Source organism: Mustela lutreola, chromosome 13, assembly GCF_030435805.1.
Source record: "Mustela lutreola isolate mMusLut2 chromosome 13, mMusLut2.pri, whole genome shotgun sequence".
NCBI classification, from domain to species: Eukaryota; Metazoa; Chordata; class Mammalia; order Carnivora; family Mustelidae; genus Mustela; species Mustela lutreola.
Window position 1 is genome coordinate 60,477,826 of NC_081302.1, and position 19,534 is coordinate 60,497,359.

General features: G+C 35.6%; 1 protein-coding gene across 3 annotated transcripts in view; it reads left to right on the forward strand.

Moving 5' to 3' along the window:
• The window catches only part of FNDC3A (fibronectin type III domain containing 3A), a 173,871-nt gene that overhangs the window by 14,174 nt on the left and 140,163 nt on the right, over positions 1-19,534 (forward strand). For all 3 annotated transcript variants that reach the window (XM_059144894.1, XM_059144892.1, XM_059144893.1), the window contains exon 2: positions 18,892-19,029. In XM_059144894.1, coding sequence (XP_059000877.1) covers positions 18,931-19,029 — 99 coding nt within the window. In that variant the 5' untranslated portion in view covers positions 18,892-18,930. The remainder of the gene's footprint in view (positions 1-18,891; positions 19,030-19,534) is intronic.

Genomic DNA, 19,534 nt, shown 5'->3' on the forward strand with positions numbered 1-19,534 from the left:
ATGTCCACTGGGTACATTAAAAATTAGGAGTAGTGTGAGGCACCTGGGTGGCTCAGTCATTTAAGCGTCCAACTCTTGATTTCGGCTCAGGTCATGATCTCAGGGTTTAGAGATGGAACCCCACATCAGGCTCTGACCTGGGCATAGAGCCTGCTTGGAATCTTTGGAATCTTCTCTCTCTCTCTTCCTTTGCCCCTTTCCCTCCCTCAAGTACATATGCTAATTCTCTCAAAATAAAAAAGGAAAAATAAGAGTAGTGAATTTGTAATGATATGATAATATGTTGGCTAATTGGCGCCTGGGTGGCTCAGTGGCTCAGGTCATGAACCCAGGGTCCTGGGATCCAGCTCTGCATCCGGCTCTCTGCTCGGCGGGGAGCCTGCTTCCCTTCCTCTCTTTGCCTGCCTCTCTGCCTACTTGTGATCTGTGTCTGTCAAATAAATAAATAAAATCTTTAAAAAAATAAAAAAGAAAGAGTAGTGAATTTGATTCCCTGTCAAAAGTGAAAGGGACTGAATTTACTCTTCTGCCTGAAAGAACTTAAAAAACTAGAAAAAAATGAAAGAGTGGCACTTAGGATGTTAGAAATCAGGCAGTGTAAAGGGGGTAAAGAAGGCAAACCGTATCTTTGGACCTGATTATTGCCAGGAGAAAGTTTCCAGAGCATGGCACAGGGGAATCCCAAATGGATAACAGCTGACTCTCTGAGTTGATGGAGCTTGCAGTCCCAGGAGACTAGACTATGCAGAACAGAGTACCAGAGAGCAGAAATCTACACAGAAAAAGGACCTCAAAGATCGGGAGAGGGTCCCCCTTGATCATTTAGCAGAGTATTGGTAAATGCATACATGTAAGGAAACTACTCAGGATTAGAAAAAGAACCACCTAAAACAATTCTATAGAACAGTATCCAGGCTCACAGACGGCCAGAAATAGTGCTGCTTTCTACCAGCTAGAGTAGAATGTCTCATAATTCACAGGGTATTTGGTAGAGTACTCTGAAGGATCTTGGCTCAGTAGTGGAAAAAAATTAACCCTAGACTAAAAAACGCAGCTCTGTTCCTGTCTAATGTAAAAACGCAGTTCTGTTGTTGCTTAAAGCACAACCCAAGTCACTTACCCACATTGAGTTCTCAGAACAAAACTCAAAAATACTTAGAGGAATGCAAAAATATCCAGTAGCCAACAAGGTAAAATTTTTATCTGGCATTCAGTCAAAACTACTAAGCCTGTGAAAAAGCAGGTAATAACAGGAGAAAAATAATTGACTTAAAACTGACTCCAAAGTGATATTGATGGTGAATTGGTGAACAAGAACATTAAAACAGTTATGACTGTATTTGATATGTTAGAGAAGGTAAAGGTAAAATTGAGCATGTTAAATGGAGGGATCTTCTAGACTAAAATTTCAGTGTCAGAGATAAGACACGTGGCATGAGATTAATGGCATGCTGTACATTTCCAAAGAAAAGATGAAGACATAGCAATAGAATTTATCCAAAATGAGAGGCGCCTGGGTGGCTCAGTTGGTTAAGTGTATGACTTTTGATCTCAGCTCATGTCTTAATCTCAGGGTTGTGAGTTCAAGCCCTGTTGGCTCCATGCTGGGTGTGGAGACTCCATTAAAAAAAAAAGAAGAAGAAGAAGGAAGGATCCAAAATGATACACAGAAATGAGAATAGTTTAGAAGATGAACTGAAAAAAAAAATAATAAGCAACAAAATTTTTCCAAATTTGATAAAATATGTAAACCAAGAAACACCATGTAAGGACAATGAACAAAATGGCATCAAGGAACATAGTAATCAAATCAGTTAAAACAAGTGACAAAGACGTGAAAAGAAGGGCCATCTGTACCCCAGTGTTTATAGCAGCAATCGCCACGGTCGCCAAACTATGGAAAGAACCAAGATGCCCTTCAACGGACGAATGGATAAGGAAGATGTGGTCCACACACACTATGGAGTATTATGTCTCCATCAGAAAGGATGAATACCCAACTTTTGTAGCAACATGGACGGGACTGGAAGAGATTATGCTGAGTGAAATAAGTCAAGCAGAGAGAGTCAATTATCATATGGTTTCACTTATTTGTGGAGCATAACAAATATCATGGAGGACAAGGGGTGTTAGGAGAAGGGAGTTGGGGTAAATTGGAAGGGGAGGTGAATCATGAGAGACTGTGGACTCTGAAAAACAATCTGAGGGGTTTGAAGTGACGGGGGAGTGGGAGGTTGGGGTACCAGGTGGTGGGTATTATCGAGGGCACGGATTGCATGGAGCACGGGGTGTGGTGAAAAAATAATGAATGCTGTTTATCTGAAAATAAATAAATTGAAAAAATTAAAAAGCAAACAAACAAAAAACAAGTGACAAAGAGAAAGGAAATCTTAAAAGCCACTGAAGAAAAGCAGATCAAAGGTAGGGGTAACAGCAGATTTCTCATCAGAAGCTATTTAAGGTAGAAGATAGTGGAGCAAGATCTTTGAAACACTAAAAGAAAAAAAAAATCATCACCTAGAACTCTTTACCAAGCAAAAGCATCTTCAAAAACAGGCAAAATAAAGACTTCTCAAACATAAAAAAGATGAAAGAATGTTATTTTAAGTCCTATACTAAAAGACGTTAAATGGAGTCCTTTAATCAGAAGGAAAATTAAACCATAAAAGATACCTGGACCTACAGAAAGGAATGAAGAGCACTGGAAATAGTAGCTATTGGGTAAATATATATGATTTATTAAAAATCTAAGTATCTTTAAAGGACAGTTGACTGTGTACTGTAAAAATAATAATGATTATAAGGTTTAAAACATGTAAAAGCGAAATATATGATAACAATAGGACAAAGCTAAGAAGGGGAGAAATTACAGGTATATTGTGGCAAGGGTCTGATACTTATACCTGAATTAGTATGTTACTTGAAGTTAGTGTATGATAAGTTAAAGATGCATGTTATAAGCCTTGAAGCAACCACTAAAGTGGCAAAGAATAATGGACTGTAGGCCAACAAGGGAGATAAATGAGGTAACAATAATTGAAATAAAGCAGATAAAGAAGAAAAAGGAAAAAACACAAGAAGCAAATAAAAAAACAAGATAGTACATTTAAACCCAGCCTAAGCACTGTAATTAAAAGGCAGAGATCAGTGGGTTAGATTTTTTTTTTTTTAATCAAGACCCAGGTATATCATATCTATAGGAAATCTACTTTATTTTTTTTTTAACTTTTTTTTTTTTTTTTTTTTGTCAGAGAGCGAGCGAGAGTGAGCATAGGCAGACAGAGTGGAAGGCAGAGTCAGAGGGAGAAGCAGGCTCCCCGCAGAGTAAGGAGCCGGATGTGGGACTCGATCCCAGGACGCTGGGATCATGACCTGAGCCAAAGGCAGCTGCTTAACCAACTGAGCCACCCAGGCTTCCCAGGAAATCTACTTTAAATATAAAATACATATGTTAAAAGTAAAAGGATGCAAAAGATATGGCATGTTGAGCCTTTACAAAAGAAAGCTGGGGTTACTATATTAGATCAGAAGTTAGATTTCAGGGGTTCCTGGGTGGCTCAGTCGTCATTAAGTGTCTGCTTTCAGCTTGGGTCATGATCCCAGGAACCTGGGATCAAGCCCCACATCAGGCTCCCTACTCAGAGGGAAGCCTACTTCTCCCTCTCCCACTGCACCTGCTTGTGTTCCCTCTCTTACTGTCTTTCTCTCAAAAAAAAAAAGTTAGATTTCAGAGCAAAGACTATTATTACCAGAGATAAAGAGGGTCATTTCATAATAATAAAGGGATTAAATCATCAGGAGGACATAATCCTGAATTTTTATGCATGTAACAAAAGAGCTTTGAATTATGATGGAACTGCAAAGAAAAATATGCAAATGGATATTTTAGTGGAGATTCCAGTACCCCTTGATATTGAATAGAACAAGCAGAATATAAAACTTAAAAATATAAAATTTCATGAAGAAAACATGGGAGAAAATCTTTGTAATCTTGGATTAGGCAAAGAACTCTGAGGTACAACACCAGAATCACCATCCATAAACCAAAACATTAAGTTGGACTTCAGAGTTGGAACTCCTGTTCTTCAAAAGACATTGGTGAGATCTTATGTGGAAGACCCAAAAAGACTCCACTGCAAATCTGCCAGAACTTGTACAGGAATTTTGTAAAGTGTCAGGATATAAAATCCGTGCACAGAAATCAGTTGCATTTCTATACACCAACAACAAGACAGAAGAAAGAGAAATTAAGGAGTCCGTTCCATTTACAGTTGCACCCAAAACCATAACCTACCTAGGAATAAACCTAACCAAAGAGGCAAAGAATCTGTACTCAGAAAACTATAAAGTACTCATGAAAGAAATTGAGGAAGACACAAAGAAATGGAAAAATGTTCCATGCTCCTGGATTGGAAGAATAAATATTGTGAAAATGTTTGTGCTACCTAAAGCAATCTACACTTTTAAAGCAATCCCTATCAAAATACCATCCATTTTTTGAAAGAAATGGAAAAAATAATATGAAAATTAATATGGAACCAGAAAAGACCTCAAATAACCAGAAGAATGTTGAAAAAGCCAAAGTTGGTGGCATCACAGTTCCAGACTTCAAGCTCTATTACAAAGCTGTCATCATCAAAACAGCACAAAAACAGACACATAGATCGCTGGAACAGAATAGACAGCCCAGAAATAGACCCTCAACTCTATGGTCAACTAATATTTGACAAAGCAGGAATGAATGTCCAATGGAAAAAAGAGAGTCTCTTCAACAAGTGGTGTTGGGAAAATTGGACAGCCACATGCAGAAAAATGAAACTGGACCATTTCCTTATACCACACACAAGAACAGACTCCATATGGATGAAGGAACACAATGTGCAAAAGGAATCCATCAAAATCCTTGAAGAGAACACAGGCAGCAATTTCTTCAACCTCAGCCACAGCAACTTCTTCCAGGAAGCATCACCAAAGGCCAGGGAAGCAAGGGCAAAAATGAACTGTTGGGACTTCATCAAGATCAAAAGCTTTTTGCATAGCAAAGGAAACAGTCAACCAAACCAAAAGACAACTGACAGAATGAGAGGAGATATTTGCAAACAACATATCAGATAAAGGGCTAGTATCCAAAATCTATAAAGAACTTATCAAACTCAACACCCAAAGAACAAATAATCCAATCAAGAAATGGGCAGAGGGCATGAACAGACATTAGTGCAAAGAAGACATCCAGATGGCCAACAGACACATGAAAAAGTGCTCCACACCACTCAGCATCAGGGAAATACAAATCAAAACCACAATGAGATACCACCTCACACCAGTCAGAATGGCTAAAATTAACAAGTCAGGAAATGACAGATGCTGGCAAGGACATGGAGAAAGGAGAAGCCTCCTACACTGTTGGTGGGAAAGCAAGGTGGTACAACCACTCTGGAAAACAGCATGGAGGTTCCTCAAAAAGTTGAAAATAGAGCTACCCTATGACCCAGCAATCGCACTACTAGGTATTTACCCTAAAGATACAAATGTAGTGATACAAAGGGGCACATTTATAGCAGCAATGTCCACAATAGCCAAACTATGGAAAGAGCCTAGATGCCCATCAACAGATGAGTAGATAAAGATGTGGTGTATATATATATACAATGGAATAGTATGCAGCAATCAAAAGAAATGAAATCTTGCCTTTTGCACTGATGTGGATGGAACTAGAGGGTATTATGCTGAGCAAAAAAAAAAGCCAGAGAGAAACAATCATCATATGATCTCCCTGATATGAAGAATTTGAGAGGAAATGTGGGGGGTGTTGGGGGGTAGGGAAGGAAAAAATGAAACAAGATGGGATTAGGAGGGAGACAAACCATAAGAGACTCTTAATCTCACAAAACAAATTGAGGATTGCTGGGGGTAGGGGGGTAGGGAGAGAATGGTTACGTTATGGACATTGGGGAGGGTATGTGCTATGGTGAGTGCTGTGACGTGTGTAAACCTGGTGCTTCACAGACCTGTACCCCTGGGCTAATAATACATTATATGTTAATAAAAAATAAAAAATTTAAAGACAGTGGTGAAAGAATGCAAAGACAAGCCTCAGACTGGGAGAAAATTCTTCAAATCACTTGACAAAGGACTGATATCCAAAATATATAAAGCATTATTAAAACAATAGCTAACAAACTGAGTTACAAAATGGCCAAAAATATTGAATACCTTCTTAACCAGAAAGCTATACAGAAGGCATATAAGCAGTTGTTGAACATCATTATTCATATGGAAATTCAAAGGCAGGATTACAAATAGGAAGCTTTGGAGGGTGATGGATAGATTCATTATCTGATGTAATAATGGTTTCATGGGTGTATTCATGTGTCAGTATTTATCAAATTGTGTACTTATAAACATGCCATTTGATAAATGTCTATTATACCTTAAGTTATTTTAAAAATCTAGTTGGCATGGTATGTACTTGATGTATGTTTGTTTAGTACATTTCACCGTTCGTCTCCCATTTCCCAAGAATATTTGAAGATTTCTTTTTCTGTTTAACCTATAGGAAATACCAGTTTCAATCTGAGAGGAAAACTGATTTGGCTCCTACTTTATTGATTTGGCTGAACTATCCAAAGGCAGTTTCAAACTTGTTACTTTACAAATATTTTCTCCTCCTCAAGGAAATTATTTTAATGTATTGTTTAAGAATATGAATGTATTCACATCTGGGATGGGGCCTTCAAAAATGAAGTAAATCTTAATGTGAACAGTTTGATATGTTCATTATCAGTTAATACGTATGTAAAAATTAGTGGGGCATCTGGCTGGCTCAGTTAGAGGAGCATGCCACTCTTGATCTTGGGGTCATTTGTTTGAGATTACTTAAATAAAAACTTAAAAAAATACGTAAGTAAAAACTAGTTTTGATCACTATGGTCTTGGGACTAGCAGCATTAGGTTAACCTCGGGACATACTAGAATGTGAATTTGGGGGTCTTACTCCATACCGGCTGAATCAGAAACTAGGTGTAGAGCTCAACAACCTGTTTAATAAGCCCTGATGATGATTTTGATACATGCCAAAGTTTGAAAACCAGGGTCTTAGAGGAATGGGATTAGGAGTGGAATTTTAGGTGCTTAGATACCAGTAGTGGTAGAATTTGTTTCAAGATGTCTCACACAGTGGCATTCTTAAGATTTGTATATTAAATCATATGTACATTTAGCTTTCAAATAACTAAGTATCATGAATAGTAGTTACTAAAACATGGCTGATGTGTTTGGTGATGAATATAATAGTATCTACACTTTGAAGTGCATTTTTTAGTTAAAGATGAATAGAGAAATGCATGCAGTAAAGAAAAATGTTCATCTTGGAACCTACATAGCAAGTACATACATGATCATAACTTAATTATTTCAGCTTTCCTATGGATTTGGAAATTTTCATTATAAAATGTAAAATGCTCACATTACTCCTTTTAAAATTTTTGTGCAAGAGAATGAAAGATGCCCACATATGCTCTTAGACAAAGTAATGGTGGGTGGTAATGAAATTTTAATATTTTAACAATAATTGTAGGTAGATATAAAAGACTTTGTTTCAATATATTGTTGCTATATTCATCTTAGAAATGGGCCATTGAGATTTTTCTAGTCATCTTAAAATTGTCATCTCACTAATGTTCTCTAGATTACCTTCATTGGTTGACACTTTTTCTTTTTTTCAAAATTTGAGGGGACACAAATATGCAATCCATTGCATCCTGTTATGAGGCTGTTTGAGTTACTATTGCTGCATAACCAATTTGCTTCAAACACAGTTGCTTAAAACAACCGTGTTAATATATTCATGGATTCTGTGGATCGGGAATACAGAAAGGGTACAGCAAAGATAGCCTATTTATGTATCATGATGCTTGGGGCCTCAAGATTGAACAGCTGCAGGTGTTGTCAGTGTATTGATGACGTGGGACAGGGCTCATCTGAAAGCTTATTCACTCAAATGACTAATCCCTGGAATAGAAGACTAGCACTGCCCAGTAGAGTACCTATGTGTGGCTGCTCCATATGGCTCTACTTTCTTGCAGCGTGGCTGTCTGAGGGTAGTTTGACTCCTAACATGGTGGCTCAGGGCTCCAAAAGTATCTGATGGGTTTTAGCAAACAGGTGGTAGCTGAATCACACTTTTTGATTCTACTTTGGAAATCACATAGAGTTACTTCCACTGCATTCTGTTACTTATAAGCAAGTCACAAAACCACACAGATTCAAGGGAAGGGGAAATAGTTTGCCTCTCTTGATGAATAAGCAGCCAGATTCGAGAAGAGCATGTGGGATAGGAGATCTTACAGCCATCTTTGGAAAATACTGTCTGTCATAAAGGCTTTGGAGTCCTCTGAGTAAAAAGAGTTGAAGGATGGAACTGAGGTAATGATGCCGGAGATGGAGAGACATGCTTTGTAAGATATGCCATCTGTGTAATGGACAGAACTGAATACATGTCCTAAATTTTCCTTATTGAGGACAGAGCTGTATAGTCAAAATGCTTACTCAGTAAAACTGTCTCAGTATTTTCATTTCTCTATTTAGCCAAATATTACAGTATTTTTTTACTCACTGTGAATAACACTGTAGGTCTTCTAAAGAAAGAGAAGTTATCCCTTTACTAAAGATATATAGAAACTATTAAGAGATAAGGGGCTCAGATACCAGGAAAGAAAATGTTAACATACAGACTCCTTTTAAAATTGGAGTGTAGTTACAGCCTTTTAGAATGACATACAGTGATATGCCTCTTGAAATATCAGGATAAAAAGCTTCATCATTTATACCTATATAATCTAGTTATTGTCACCTTTAAGGACAGATACCATTTATTGATTTTTAAAACATTGCATTAAAGAAGTCATAATCAAATGGAAAGAATTTAGATTACAAGAGCTTGTAAAAGACATGAAAACAAGCCATTAGTAATATCTACATTTAATAGGATTCCTGCTTCAAACGAATTTCAAGCAAAATGAGTTGATTTGGAATTTGAACACTGCATATTTAGTTTAAGAAATTACTGATTTTTATATAGGATACTGGTTTTGTAATTATGTTAAAAAGGGAGGAGGGAGTCCTTGTCTTTCAGAGATACATCCTGAAATATTTGCAGATGAAATTATATAATGTATTTCCAAATAATATAAGACAGGGAGAAGTGGATGATGGTATAGATGAAACCAGGCTGGCCATGAGTTGAAGTGGTTGAAGCTAGATGAAGAGGACATGGGAATTCATCCTACTATTATGTTTGCTTTGGTGTATGTTTGAAATTTTCCACAAACAAAAGTATTTGTGAAAGATATATTTAGAGCTTAAATTGAACATTTGTAGCATGATCTTAGAATTTAACCACTACATATTAAAATACTTTCCCAAATATTTCTGATTTCTAAATGTAATGTTGGAAAGCAGCTTCTTTCTAAGTTGAGGACTACCTCCTTTTTTTTTTTAAACATAATATTCTTAGTTGCAATCTTTTTTTGTGTGCCATATATTACACCAGTGTTCCTTTCATACTTTTAATAACCAAAGAAATGAAAGAGTGAGCAAGAAGCCTGAATTAATCGTAGGCCTTTTGAATAATCAAGAATTGTTTTTCCTATTTGATATCAGTCATTTAAAATCATTGGTAATTCTCTCTTTCCTTAGTATTCTTTCTCCCTCTTACTTTCTGTATGAATGTACATTTCTTTTATAATTAAAAAAAAAATACACCTGTCCTTTATGTCTTAGTGAGAGTTCACATTAAAACGTAGAAAGTTAAATTTAACTAATAACCTGTTTTTAAGGGCCATTTTTCTGGAGTACAGTTAACATGGGTGTGGTTGAAACAATTAGTCTTGGGAAAAATATAAAATAACATCTTATTTTTAAATAAAATCTGTGAAATATTTGTTTTAAATTTCTCATAAGAAATGATAAGATGATTTCACAGAGTGATTCTCATGACTTTCAGGAAATTCCACCGCAGGTGACTTAAAGTGCTTTTTTTATTATAGTCAAATTTAGAAAAATTTTTAAAAATCCAAAAATTTTTTTTAAATGAGGTCTAATTTGGAAAAATAACATGTTAGGATATCAGTTTGTAAGATGAATATTAGTTGGGATGAAGTCAAAATTCAAGCGGAATTTATTGAAATTTCCTAAAATGTCATTTAGATGGTCAGTAAGCCAAATATGACTATAGTTGCCTAGGGCACTTCAAGCTATATATTTTTAAATTGAAATTTTGATGAAAATGGTGTAACCACTTCTTTTCCACTCTGTTGGGGAAATAGAGAAAAAAAAAACATAGTTACATCATCTTAATACAGTTGCTACTATAACATTTTTACTTAATGTTTTTTCATATGTGTACTTTCAAGTACTCCTAAATTTTGGATTTTAAATATGATACTAGAACTCTTTGGAGTATGTAGTAGATTTTAGATACGCTTTTAGAATCCTATAATTAAGTTTCTTTGATTTAGACAAATCAAAAGCCCAGAAAAAGACATTGGACTTCTAAAAAATCTAAATGTACATATTTCTCCTATGGATCCCTCACTTACACTATAGTTGTAATCCACGAATGATCTTGCTATGCATTTTCCCATACACATTTTAAACAACTAGAGCTGAAGTTTTAAACCCTAGGTGTAACTCATTACTATGTCTAAGGTATTGTCCTAATAGCAACATCCTTAGGATAAAACAAATTTAAGTAGAACAGATGAATATGAATGAGGAGTTTGAGTAAGAAAACCTGGCAGAATATTTGAGTAAAGAAACTAATATAGATTCAGAATTATGGTAGTGACTGAGTAAGAAAGTACAGTACTGTATCTAAATCTAACAGTGTTATAGACAAAAGACTGAAACCCTAACCCCCAATGTGATCATGTTTGGAGGTGGACCTTTGGAAGTTGTTGAGGTTTACGGGGTCATGAGGGTGGAACCCCCATTATGGATTAGTGTACTCAAAAGAAGAGGAGACCAGAGCTTTCTCTCTCTTTGCCATGTGGGGATAAGCAAGAAGGTAGTTGTCTGCTGGCCAGGAAGAGAGCCCTTATCAAGAACCTGGCCATGCTGGTACCCTGGTCTTGGATTTACCAGTCTACAGTACTTTGAGAAATAAATGTATGTTGTTTGTTCTAGCAGTCCAAACTGACGGAGACTATATTAATAAGTGAGGTACACTATAATATCTAAAAATGTGGAAGTAGCTTTGGAACTGGGTAATGGGTAGAGGCTAGAAAAGTTTTGAAGTGCATGCTGGAAAAAAGCCAAGATTACTTTTAAGGGATTACTAATGGCACCTTGTGAGAGCTCAGAAAGGTAAGAAGAGAACTGGAGATAAAACCTCCATCTTCTTAGATAGTACATAAATAATCATTAACAGAATATTGGTAGAAATATGGATGATAAAGGCCGTTCTAATGAGGTCTCAGATGGGAATGAGGACCATTGTTATTGGACAGTAGAAAAAAGGTGACCCTTTTTATAAAAGAGGAAAGAATTTGGTTGAATTGTGTTCATGTTTTAATGTTTTATGGAAGGTAAAACTTGAAAGTGATAAAAGTGGATATTTAGCTGAGGATGTTTCTAAAGCAAAGTGTTGAAGGAGTAGCTTGGTTCCTTCTCATAAAAAATGTGAAAGGAGAGAAATGTGCTTCTAATAAAATGTGAGAGGAGAGAAATGAAGAAGGATTTGTTAAGCAAAAAGGGACCCGAATTTAAAGATTTGGAAAATGTCAGTCTATCCAGACTGCAAAAAATGAGAAAGCACGCTCTGAAGAGAATACCAAGAGTATGTTTGACTAGCCAGTTGATACAGGTTTTAGTGTGGTTGTGCACCATGTACCTAATCAGCATCTCAGCAGAAGCCAGCTTGAAGTTAGTTGGAATTATACCTGCGAAACAGTGCTGGCTGGGACTAAAGTAAACAGAAAATGGAAGGGAATGAAGGCAGGCTGTGAACATGTGTTGTCCTTCAGGAAAAGCCCTGTCATCAGGGCTGCTACTCCCAACACAGGTCCAGAGTATAGAGGCCTGAGGATCAGGGCTGTTCTCCTCAAAGGATGGGACCTCTGTTCAGTAGAACCGCACGCATGGCAGGACTCCACCAAGCTTTATGAATGTCTGTGGGTGTGATGCCACCACCACGTTGGGTCTGGAGGACAGAGCATGAAACCAGAGATTGTTCTTGAGCCTTAAGAAATTCGCCTTGCTAGATGTTGGACTTGCTTGGGCTATATTATCCCTTTCTTTCTTCCTTCTTTCTTCCTTTGGAATAGAATAAATATCCTGTGCCTATCTCACCATTGTATTTTGGAAACACATGTATTTCGGAAGCATGCAACTTACCTGGTTCTACAGGTTACAGCTGTAAAGGAATTTGCTTCAGGATGAATTGTACTTTGAGTTTCAAACAAATCTTATTTGGATGAGATTTTAAAGTTTATGTTGAAACGAGATAAGACTTTTGTGACTTTTGGGTTGGAATGAATGTATTTTGCATGCAAAAAAGACAGGAATTTTGGTAGGCCAGAGGCAGAATGTATGAACTCACTGTTTGTATCCTTCCAAAATTCATGATGAAGCCCTACTGCCAAAATGGGATAGCATTAAGAGGTGGGGCCTTGGGGGGTGGTAATTAGGCTTAGTTGAGACCAAGAGAGTAGAATCTACCCCATGATGAAATTAGTGCTCTTATAATTTAAGAAGAGTAAGAGAGAGACCCAAACTCCTTCTCTTTTTGGCTATGAGAAGAGATAAGGCAAAAAAGGCAGCCCTTTGCACCCAGATCTTGGGCTTCCCAGCCTAGAGAACTGTGAAAAATAAATGTCTGTTGGTTAAGGCACCCGGTGTGTGGTATTTTGTAGCACCCAGAGCTAAGTTGGCAAATATTTTTTCCCATTCCGTAGGTTGCAGTTTCACTCCATTGAATGTGTACTCTGATACACTGAAATTTTCAAGTTTGTTGTAGTCCCATATGTCTATTTTTGCTTTTGTGGTCTTTGCTCTAGGTGTCATATCTAAGAAATCATTGTCCTGTCCAGTCTTTTCCCCTGTTTTCTTGGAGATGTATAGTTTTAGATCTTCTACTTAGGTGTTTAATCCATTTTTAGTTAATTTTTATATATCATAAAAGAATCTAAGTTCATTATTTTGTATGTGCATATGCAGTTTTCCTATTTACCATTTGTTAAACAGACTGTTCTTTCCTCATTAAATTGGTACCCTTGTTGAAGATCATTTGACTAGACATGTGAAAGTTTATTTCTGGGCTTTCTGTTCTTTTCCATTGGTGTATTTGTCGGTTGTTATGCCAGTACTACAGATGCGATTACTGTTGCTTTGCTTTGTAATGTTTTTTAAAATCAGGAAGTTTGAGTCTTCTAACTTTGTTCTATTTAAAAATTGTTTTTAGCTATTTGGGATCCCTTGAGATTCTGTAGGAAATTTAGAATGAATTTTTCTATTTCTTCCCCAAAAAATGCCATTGAGATTTTGATAGGGATTGCATTAAACCTGTGGATTGCATTGGGAAGTGTTGACTTTTTTTTTTTAAGATTTTATTTGTTTATTTGACAGAGAGAGATCACAAGTAGGCAGAGAGGCAGGCAGAGAAAGAGGAGGAAGCAGGCTCCCTGATGAGCAGAAAGCCCGATGTGGGGCTCGAACCCAGGACCTGGGATTATGACCTGAGCCGAAGGCAGCAGTTTAACCCACTGAGCCACCCAGGTGCCCCGAAGTCTTGACTTCTTAACAATATTAAATCTTCTAATCTGTGAACACAGTATCTTTTCATTTATTTGTGTCTTTTAAAATTTCTGTTAGCAGTATTTTACAGTTTTCAGTATACACATCTCCTACTTTGGGGGTTAAATTTATTCCTTAGTATTTTATTCTTGGTGCTACGTTAAGTGGAATTATTTTCTTAATTTCTTTTTTTAGATTGTTCATTGTTAATACATAGAAATGCAACTGATTTTTCTGTGTTTGTTTCTTATCATGCACTTTTACTGAATTTACTAGTACTAACAGCTTTTTAATGGACTCTAGTTTTTCTTTTACACACAAGATCATGTCATATGTGAACAGAGATGATTTTACTTCTTCCTTTCTTATTTGGATGTCTTTTGTTTTTCATGCCTAATGGCTCTGGCTAGGATTTTCAGTATTATGTCCAATACTGTGAGTGGATGCGGTTAGAGTCAGCATCCTTGCTTTGTTCCCAGTCTTAGAGGAAAAGCTGATAGTCTTTTACCACTGAGCATGATGTTAGCTGTGGGCTTTTCATCTATGGCCTTTATTATGTTGAAGTAGTTTCCTATTATTCCTCGTTTGTTGAGGGTTTTTTTAATCATCAAAGGATGGTGGATCTTGTAAAATGCTTTTTTCTGCATCAACGGAGGTGACCATGTGGTTATGTTAACTTCTAAAAATAATTTCCTTGAAGTAGACACAGAGAAGTATGTACATATCAATATACAACTCAATTCACAATGACATTTTCGCATAATTATGTGGTAAGAGTGGTTAATTATCACATAACGGCCTCCCAAGACATAGAACTGTACCAGCACCCCAGAAACTACCTTCCTGCCCCTCCAAGTTCCCATCCTTCTTCAAAGACAGTCACCTATTCTGACTTTAAACACCACAGAGTGGTTTTTATTCTATTTTGAACTTCTATAAAGTTCAAATAAATAAAGTGCTGTATGTATTTTGTCTGTTTTTCACTTAAACTGTATTTTTGAAATTTATCTGTGTTGTTTCCTGTTCACTAGTTCATTAATTTTCATTGCTGTATAGTAGCCCATTGGATGAATTAGTTAAAATTTACCATTTACTATCCAGGAACATTTAAGTTATTTACAGTTTAAAACTAGTGAAGAGTAGTCCTGCTTTATACACCTTCATGTACTTTTTTTGGTGCATGTGTGCATGCATTTCTTTTTGGTAGACTAGGAGTCTAGTAACTAGATCATAACTGGGTCATAGAATATTTATATGTTCACCTTTGGTAAAGAATATCAGGTGGCTCAGTGGGTTGAGCCTCTGCCTTCGCCTTGGGTCGTGATCTCAGGGTCCTGGGGTCAAGCCCTGCATAGGGCTCTCTGCTCGGCAGGGATTCTGCTTACCCCTGTCTGCCTATCTCTCTGCCTACTTATGATCCCTGTCTGTCAAAGAAAGAAATAAAAATTCCTTAAAAAAAAAAAAAAAAAAGAATATCAAAGTAGTTTCCAAAGTGATTTTATGAATTTCCACTCTCATTCCATTTGAGTGTGCCAGTTGCCCATAGCCTCCTTGATGCTTGATACAGTCAATCTTTTTCATTTTTATGGTCCTAGGGAGTGTATGAAGACATCTCATTATGATTTTTAATTGACTTTCTCCTAGTAGTTAATGAATTTGTGAATCTCTTTGTATGTTTATTGGTCTCTTGAATTTCCACTTTTGTGAAGAACATATTGAAGTCTTTTGGCATTTTTCAATTTTTTTTTTTAAATCAGTTTGTAGGAGACCTGTATAAATGTAGAATATGTGCTGTTTTTTCAGTTATATATGTTGAAAATAGCTTCTTTCATTGTGTGGTGTGCCTTTTCATTTTCTTAAAGATATTTCTAAATGAATAGTAGTACTTGATTTTAATGAAGCTCAGTATTCATTTTTCTTTATGATTTAAGAAAGATAATTTATACCCTGTCTAAAAATACTTTTTCTGTGGTTATGAAGATATTCTTGTATATTATCTTTTAGAAGATTTTTGTTTTACATTCAGATCTGCATTCTACCTGGTATTAGTTTTTTTTTATATTGTCTAATTTAACACTAATTAAAATTTCAGACTTAAAAGTTGTGAGAGTAATATAGAGATATTTAGCTTTTCCATATCCAGATTTCCCAAATGTTAATATTTTGTTATATTATTGCTCTACAGATACTAAATATTGATACATAGATTTTAGATAAAAATAGTGATGTGATGGAACCATCTTGTATATAAAAGTTGATTGTTAAAAATCAGGAATTTTCAGGACAGTTTTTAAACCACAGTAGCTTGAAATGAGCCATAGGGGTGTATCATTCCATGAAAATTTACAGATGCATCAAGTCTTTCCTCCCCTTTTTTGCATATATATCAAATATTACATTATTAAAAACAAAATAGATACATAACTTAAAATAAGTGGTTGTAGTCACAAGATGAGAATGTAGGAATTAGAAATAACAATTAGAAGAAATAGATTTGGAGGAAAAGCTGACAGTGTTCTCTACACAGGATTAAAGGAATTTTTAGGTTTCTAAATGCATCATTTCAGTAGCATGACTGTAGTTTCTAATTTGCAGGCTTAAATAAAACCTTTGCACATAGTGTGGTGGATATATCGATGTAAGGAAGCTGTTCCTAAGTGAAACTTCTGATGCATTAGAGCTTTGAAAAGAATAAACTTAGAGATAATGCCTTAAGTGGAATGATAATGTTAAAACATAGCATGTGGCTTCAGATCCAATCTATAATAATACTGTTCTTGGTATTAACTAGAGGTTCAGAAGAAATTTGTGTATTTGTAAGCTTTCAGTTCACCTCTTGAAACCAAAACTATGATTGTATCTTCAGCATTACTCTCTAAAATTCAAGGAATAATGGTGGTTTGCAGTTTCAGCTAAAGACATTACATAAAATTTTACAAATAACATAAAGACAATATAAAAAGCACTCAATGGTTTTTTTAATTTACTAATTTTACAAAGTGATTTATCTGTAAACTTTCTCTGGTTACTTCTGTTAGCTTCCCTAAATGTCTGTTTGACAAGCAAAAGAGAAGATAATGCATTGACTCTTTCCTGTCTTACAACTTCTACATATTCAGAGTGAAATTATTTGACATGATTTATTCACTGTTTTTTTTTCTTTACTTTTATTTCTCACTGATTTTATCAGACTTTAAGAAATACAGCAATATAGATTAAGCCAGAAGTTAGATTTTGCCCCTTTATATATGTATGTATATATCATGTGTTCATATGTATAATATATGTATGTTAAAAACCATTATAAATATATGTATATTCTATGTACATACAATATGTAATATGTTTAATGACATGCATTGTTATGAAGTAATATAAAATATTGTGGTCTTCAATATAAAATCTTGAGGTAGATAACTATCAAATTTTTTGAAATCTTATAACAATTTTTATATATCTAAATAGAAATTTGTTTTTTAATTTTATTTACTTGACAGAGAGAAACCACAAGTAGGCAGAGAGGCAGGCAGAGAGAGAGAGAGGAGAGAAAGCAGGCTCCCTGCGGAGCAGAGAGCCCAACGCAGGGCTCAATCCCAGGACCCTGGGATCATGACCTGAGCTGAAGGCAGAGGCTTTAACCCACTGAGCCACCCAGGCACCCCAGAAATTTGTTTTCTAGGTTAAATTAACCTGTATGAGAGTTTCTGCAAAGATTCAAGACTTTAAAATAAATAACATGAATTTAGTATCTTACAAAAGTTAAACATCTTGACGCTGCTGAATTTCAGAATCCTACAAGCATCAAAAATGTTTGTAATTTTGCTTTGTTTTATGAATTTGGTAAAATTTATGATCGAGTTTAGTTATCTTCAATTTTCTTGTAATTAGCTGATATTTTATTGGTTGATATTATATATGGTAGATATACCATAATTTGCTTACATCAAGTCTTTTACTTTTCTTTTTTAAGATTTTATTTATTTATTTAATAGATCACAAGTAGGCAGATAGACAGGCAGAGAGGGAGGAGGAAGCATGCTCCTCTCCGAGCAGAGAGCCTGATGTGGGGCTTGATCCCAGAACCCTGAGACCATAACCTGAGCTGAAGGCAGAGGCCTAACTCACTGAGCCACCCAGGTGCCCCAAGTCTTTCACTTTTTATGTAAGTGGTCCTGTGTCTGCAGTTAAAAATTTCTAAATGTATGTGTTTTTAATCACTGTAATGATCTGGTTTATTTTAAAGTAGGTGTCACTTAGAAAAGAATAGTAAAACCAGAACTACAGAAGACCAGAATCAGAGCTTAAAACTTAAAACTTGAAGGTATTTATTCTAGCCCTGAGCAGATTTTTCTACCATACTGCTCTGTTGAGAAATCAGTGACAAATCATAATTCTTGTGTAGTTTCTAGAGACTGATAAAGGTGATGGAGGAGGAAATTAGGTCTTCATAATCATCTTTTCTGCTCATAAAAAAAAATTATTGGTAGAATTGCTCATTTAGTCTTTGTATTTTACTGCCTGTCCCATACTAAGAATTATCTAGTATTTAGCTAGAATAGTGGTGGTTAAATAAATATTGCATAGAGATGGAAGGGATAAAGAGACAGACATAGAATTTAAATGGAAGATGCTCATATATTGTTTTTTTTTTTAAGATTTTATTTATTTACTTTAGAGGGAGTATGAGCAGGGAGGGGAGCAGTTGGGGAGAGGCAGAGAGGGAAGGCGAAAGAGGGGGACAGACTCTCAAGCAGACTCCTTGCTGAGCACAGAGCCTAACACAGGGCATGACCTCATGACCCTGAGATCCTGACCTGAGCTGAATGAAACCAAGTCAGACACTTAACCCACTGAGCCACCCAGGCTCCCCATATACTGGCTTTAATGTTTCCTATATACATTGTCATACAGTTGGCTAAGTTGTAAGAAATGTATTTTCCTTAAACATTCTTTTGACAGACAAGACATAGTCAACAGAGTATTGTAAAATTTCCTTTCACAAGAATATAATTTTAGATATGAGACAAATCTTGAATGTATTATACTTTAATGTATTTTTGAGGATGTACACACAGATGGGTATATATTTTTGTTTTTCAGAATTGGAAGATTATCCAGTATATTAATGTCTTAGTGATAATGGCAGAACATCCACCACTACTGGATACAGCTCAGATTTTAAGTAGTGATATTTCTCTTCTGTCTGCCCCTATTGTAAGTGCAGATGGAACACAACAGGTAAGGAAACTGAAACTTTTATTTCTTTATGTCTTGTACGCATGTATTTCTTTCAGAAGAGTGCAAATTTTTAAAAAAAAGAATGAATCTTCACAATAGTGGGTTCTTGTTAATTCATCTTTTAAACTCCAGTTCAAAATGTTGTTTTGGTTTCATAAACAATGAAATAATGAGACTGTTTTTGAAGTTGCTTCTAAAATGTCTTGCTAATTAATGTTTACATTTCTTGTGTGTATCTTTAGTTGCCTCTAAAGTTGTTTTTGTTTTACTTTAGACAATGTATTAGACCCTGATTGGTTTTTAAGTTTAACTCTGCACTTTAATGATTATTATAAATCATTACTTCAAATCATTATAAAATTATGACTGAATTGTGTCATTAAATGACTGTCTACATTATACAATAATAAAACTGTGTCTTCTTTTTCTTCCTACTTTTCTCTTCTCACCAGACTCCCCCTCCCAAAAGCAAATGTGTAATTCCTGAGAGTTTGTATACTTTTTC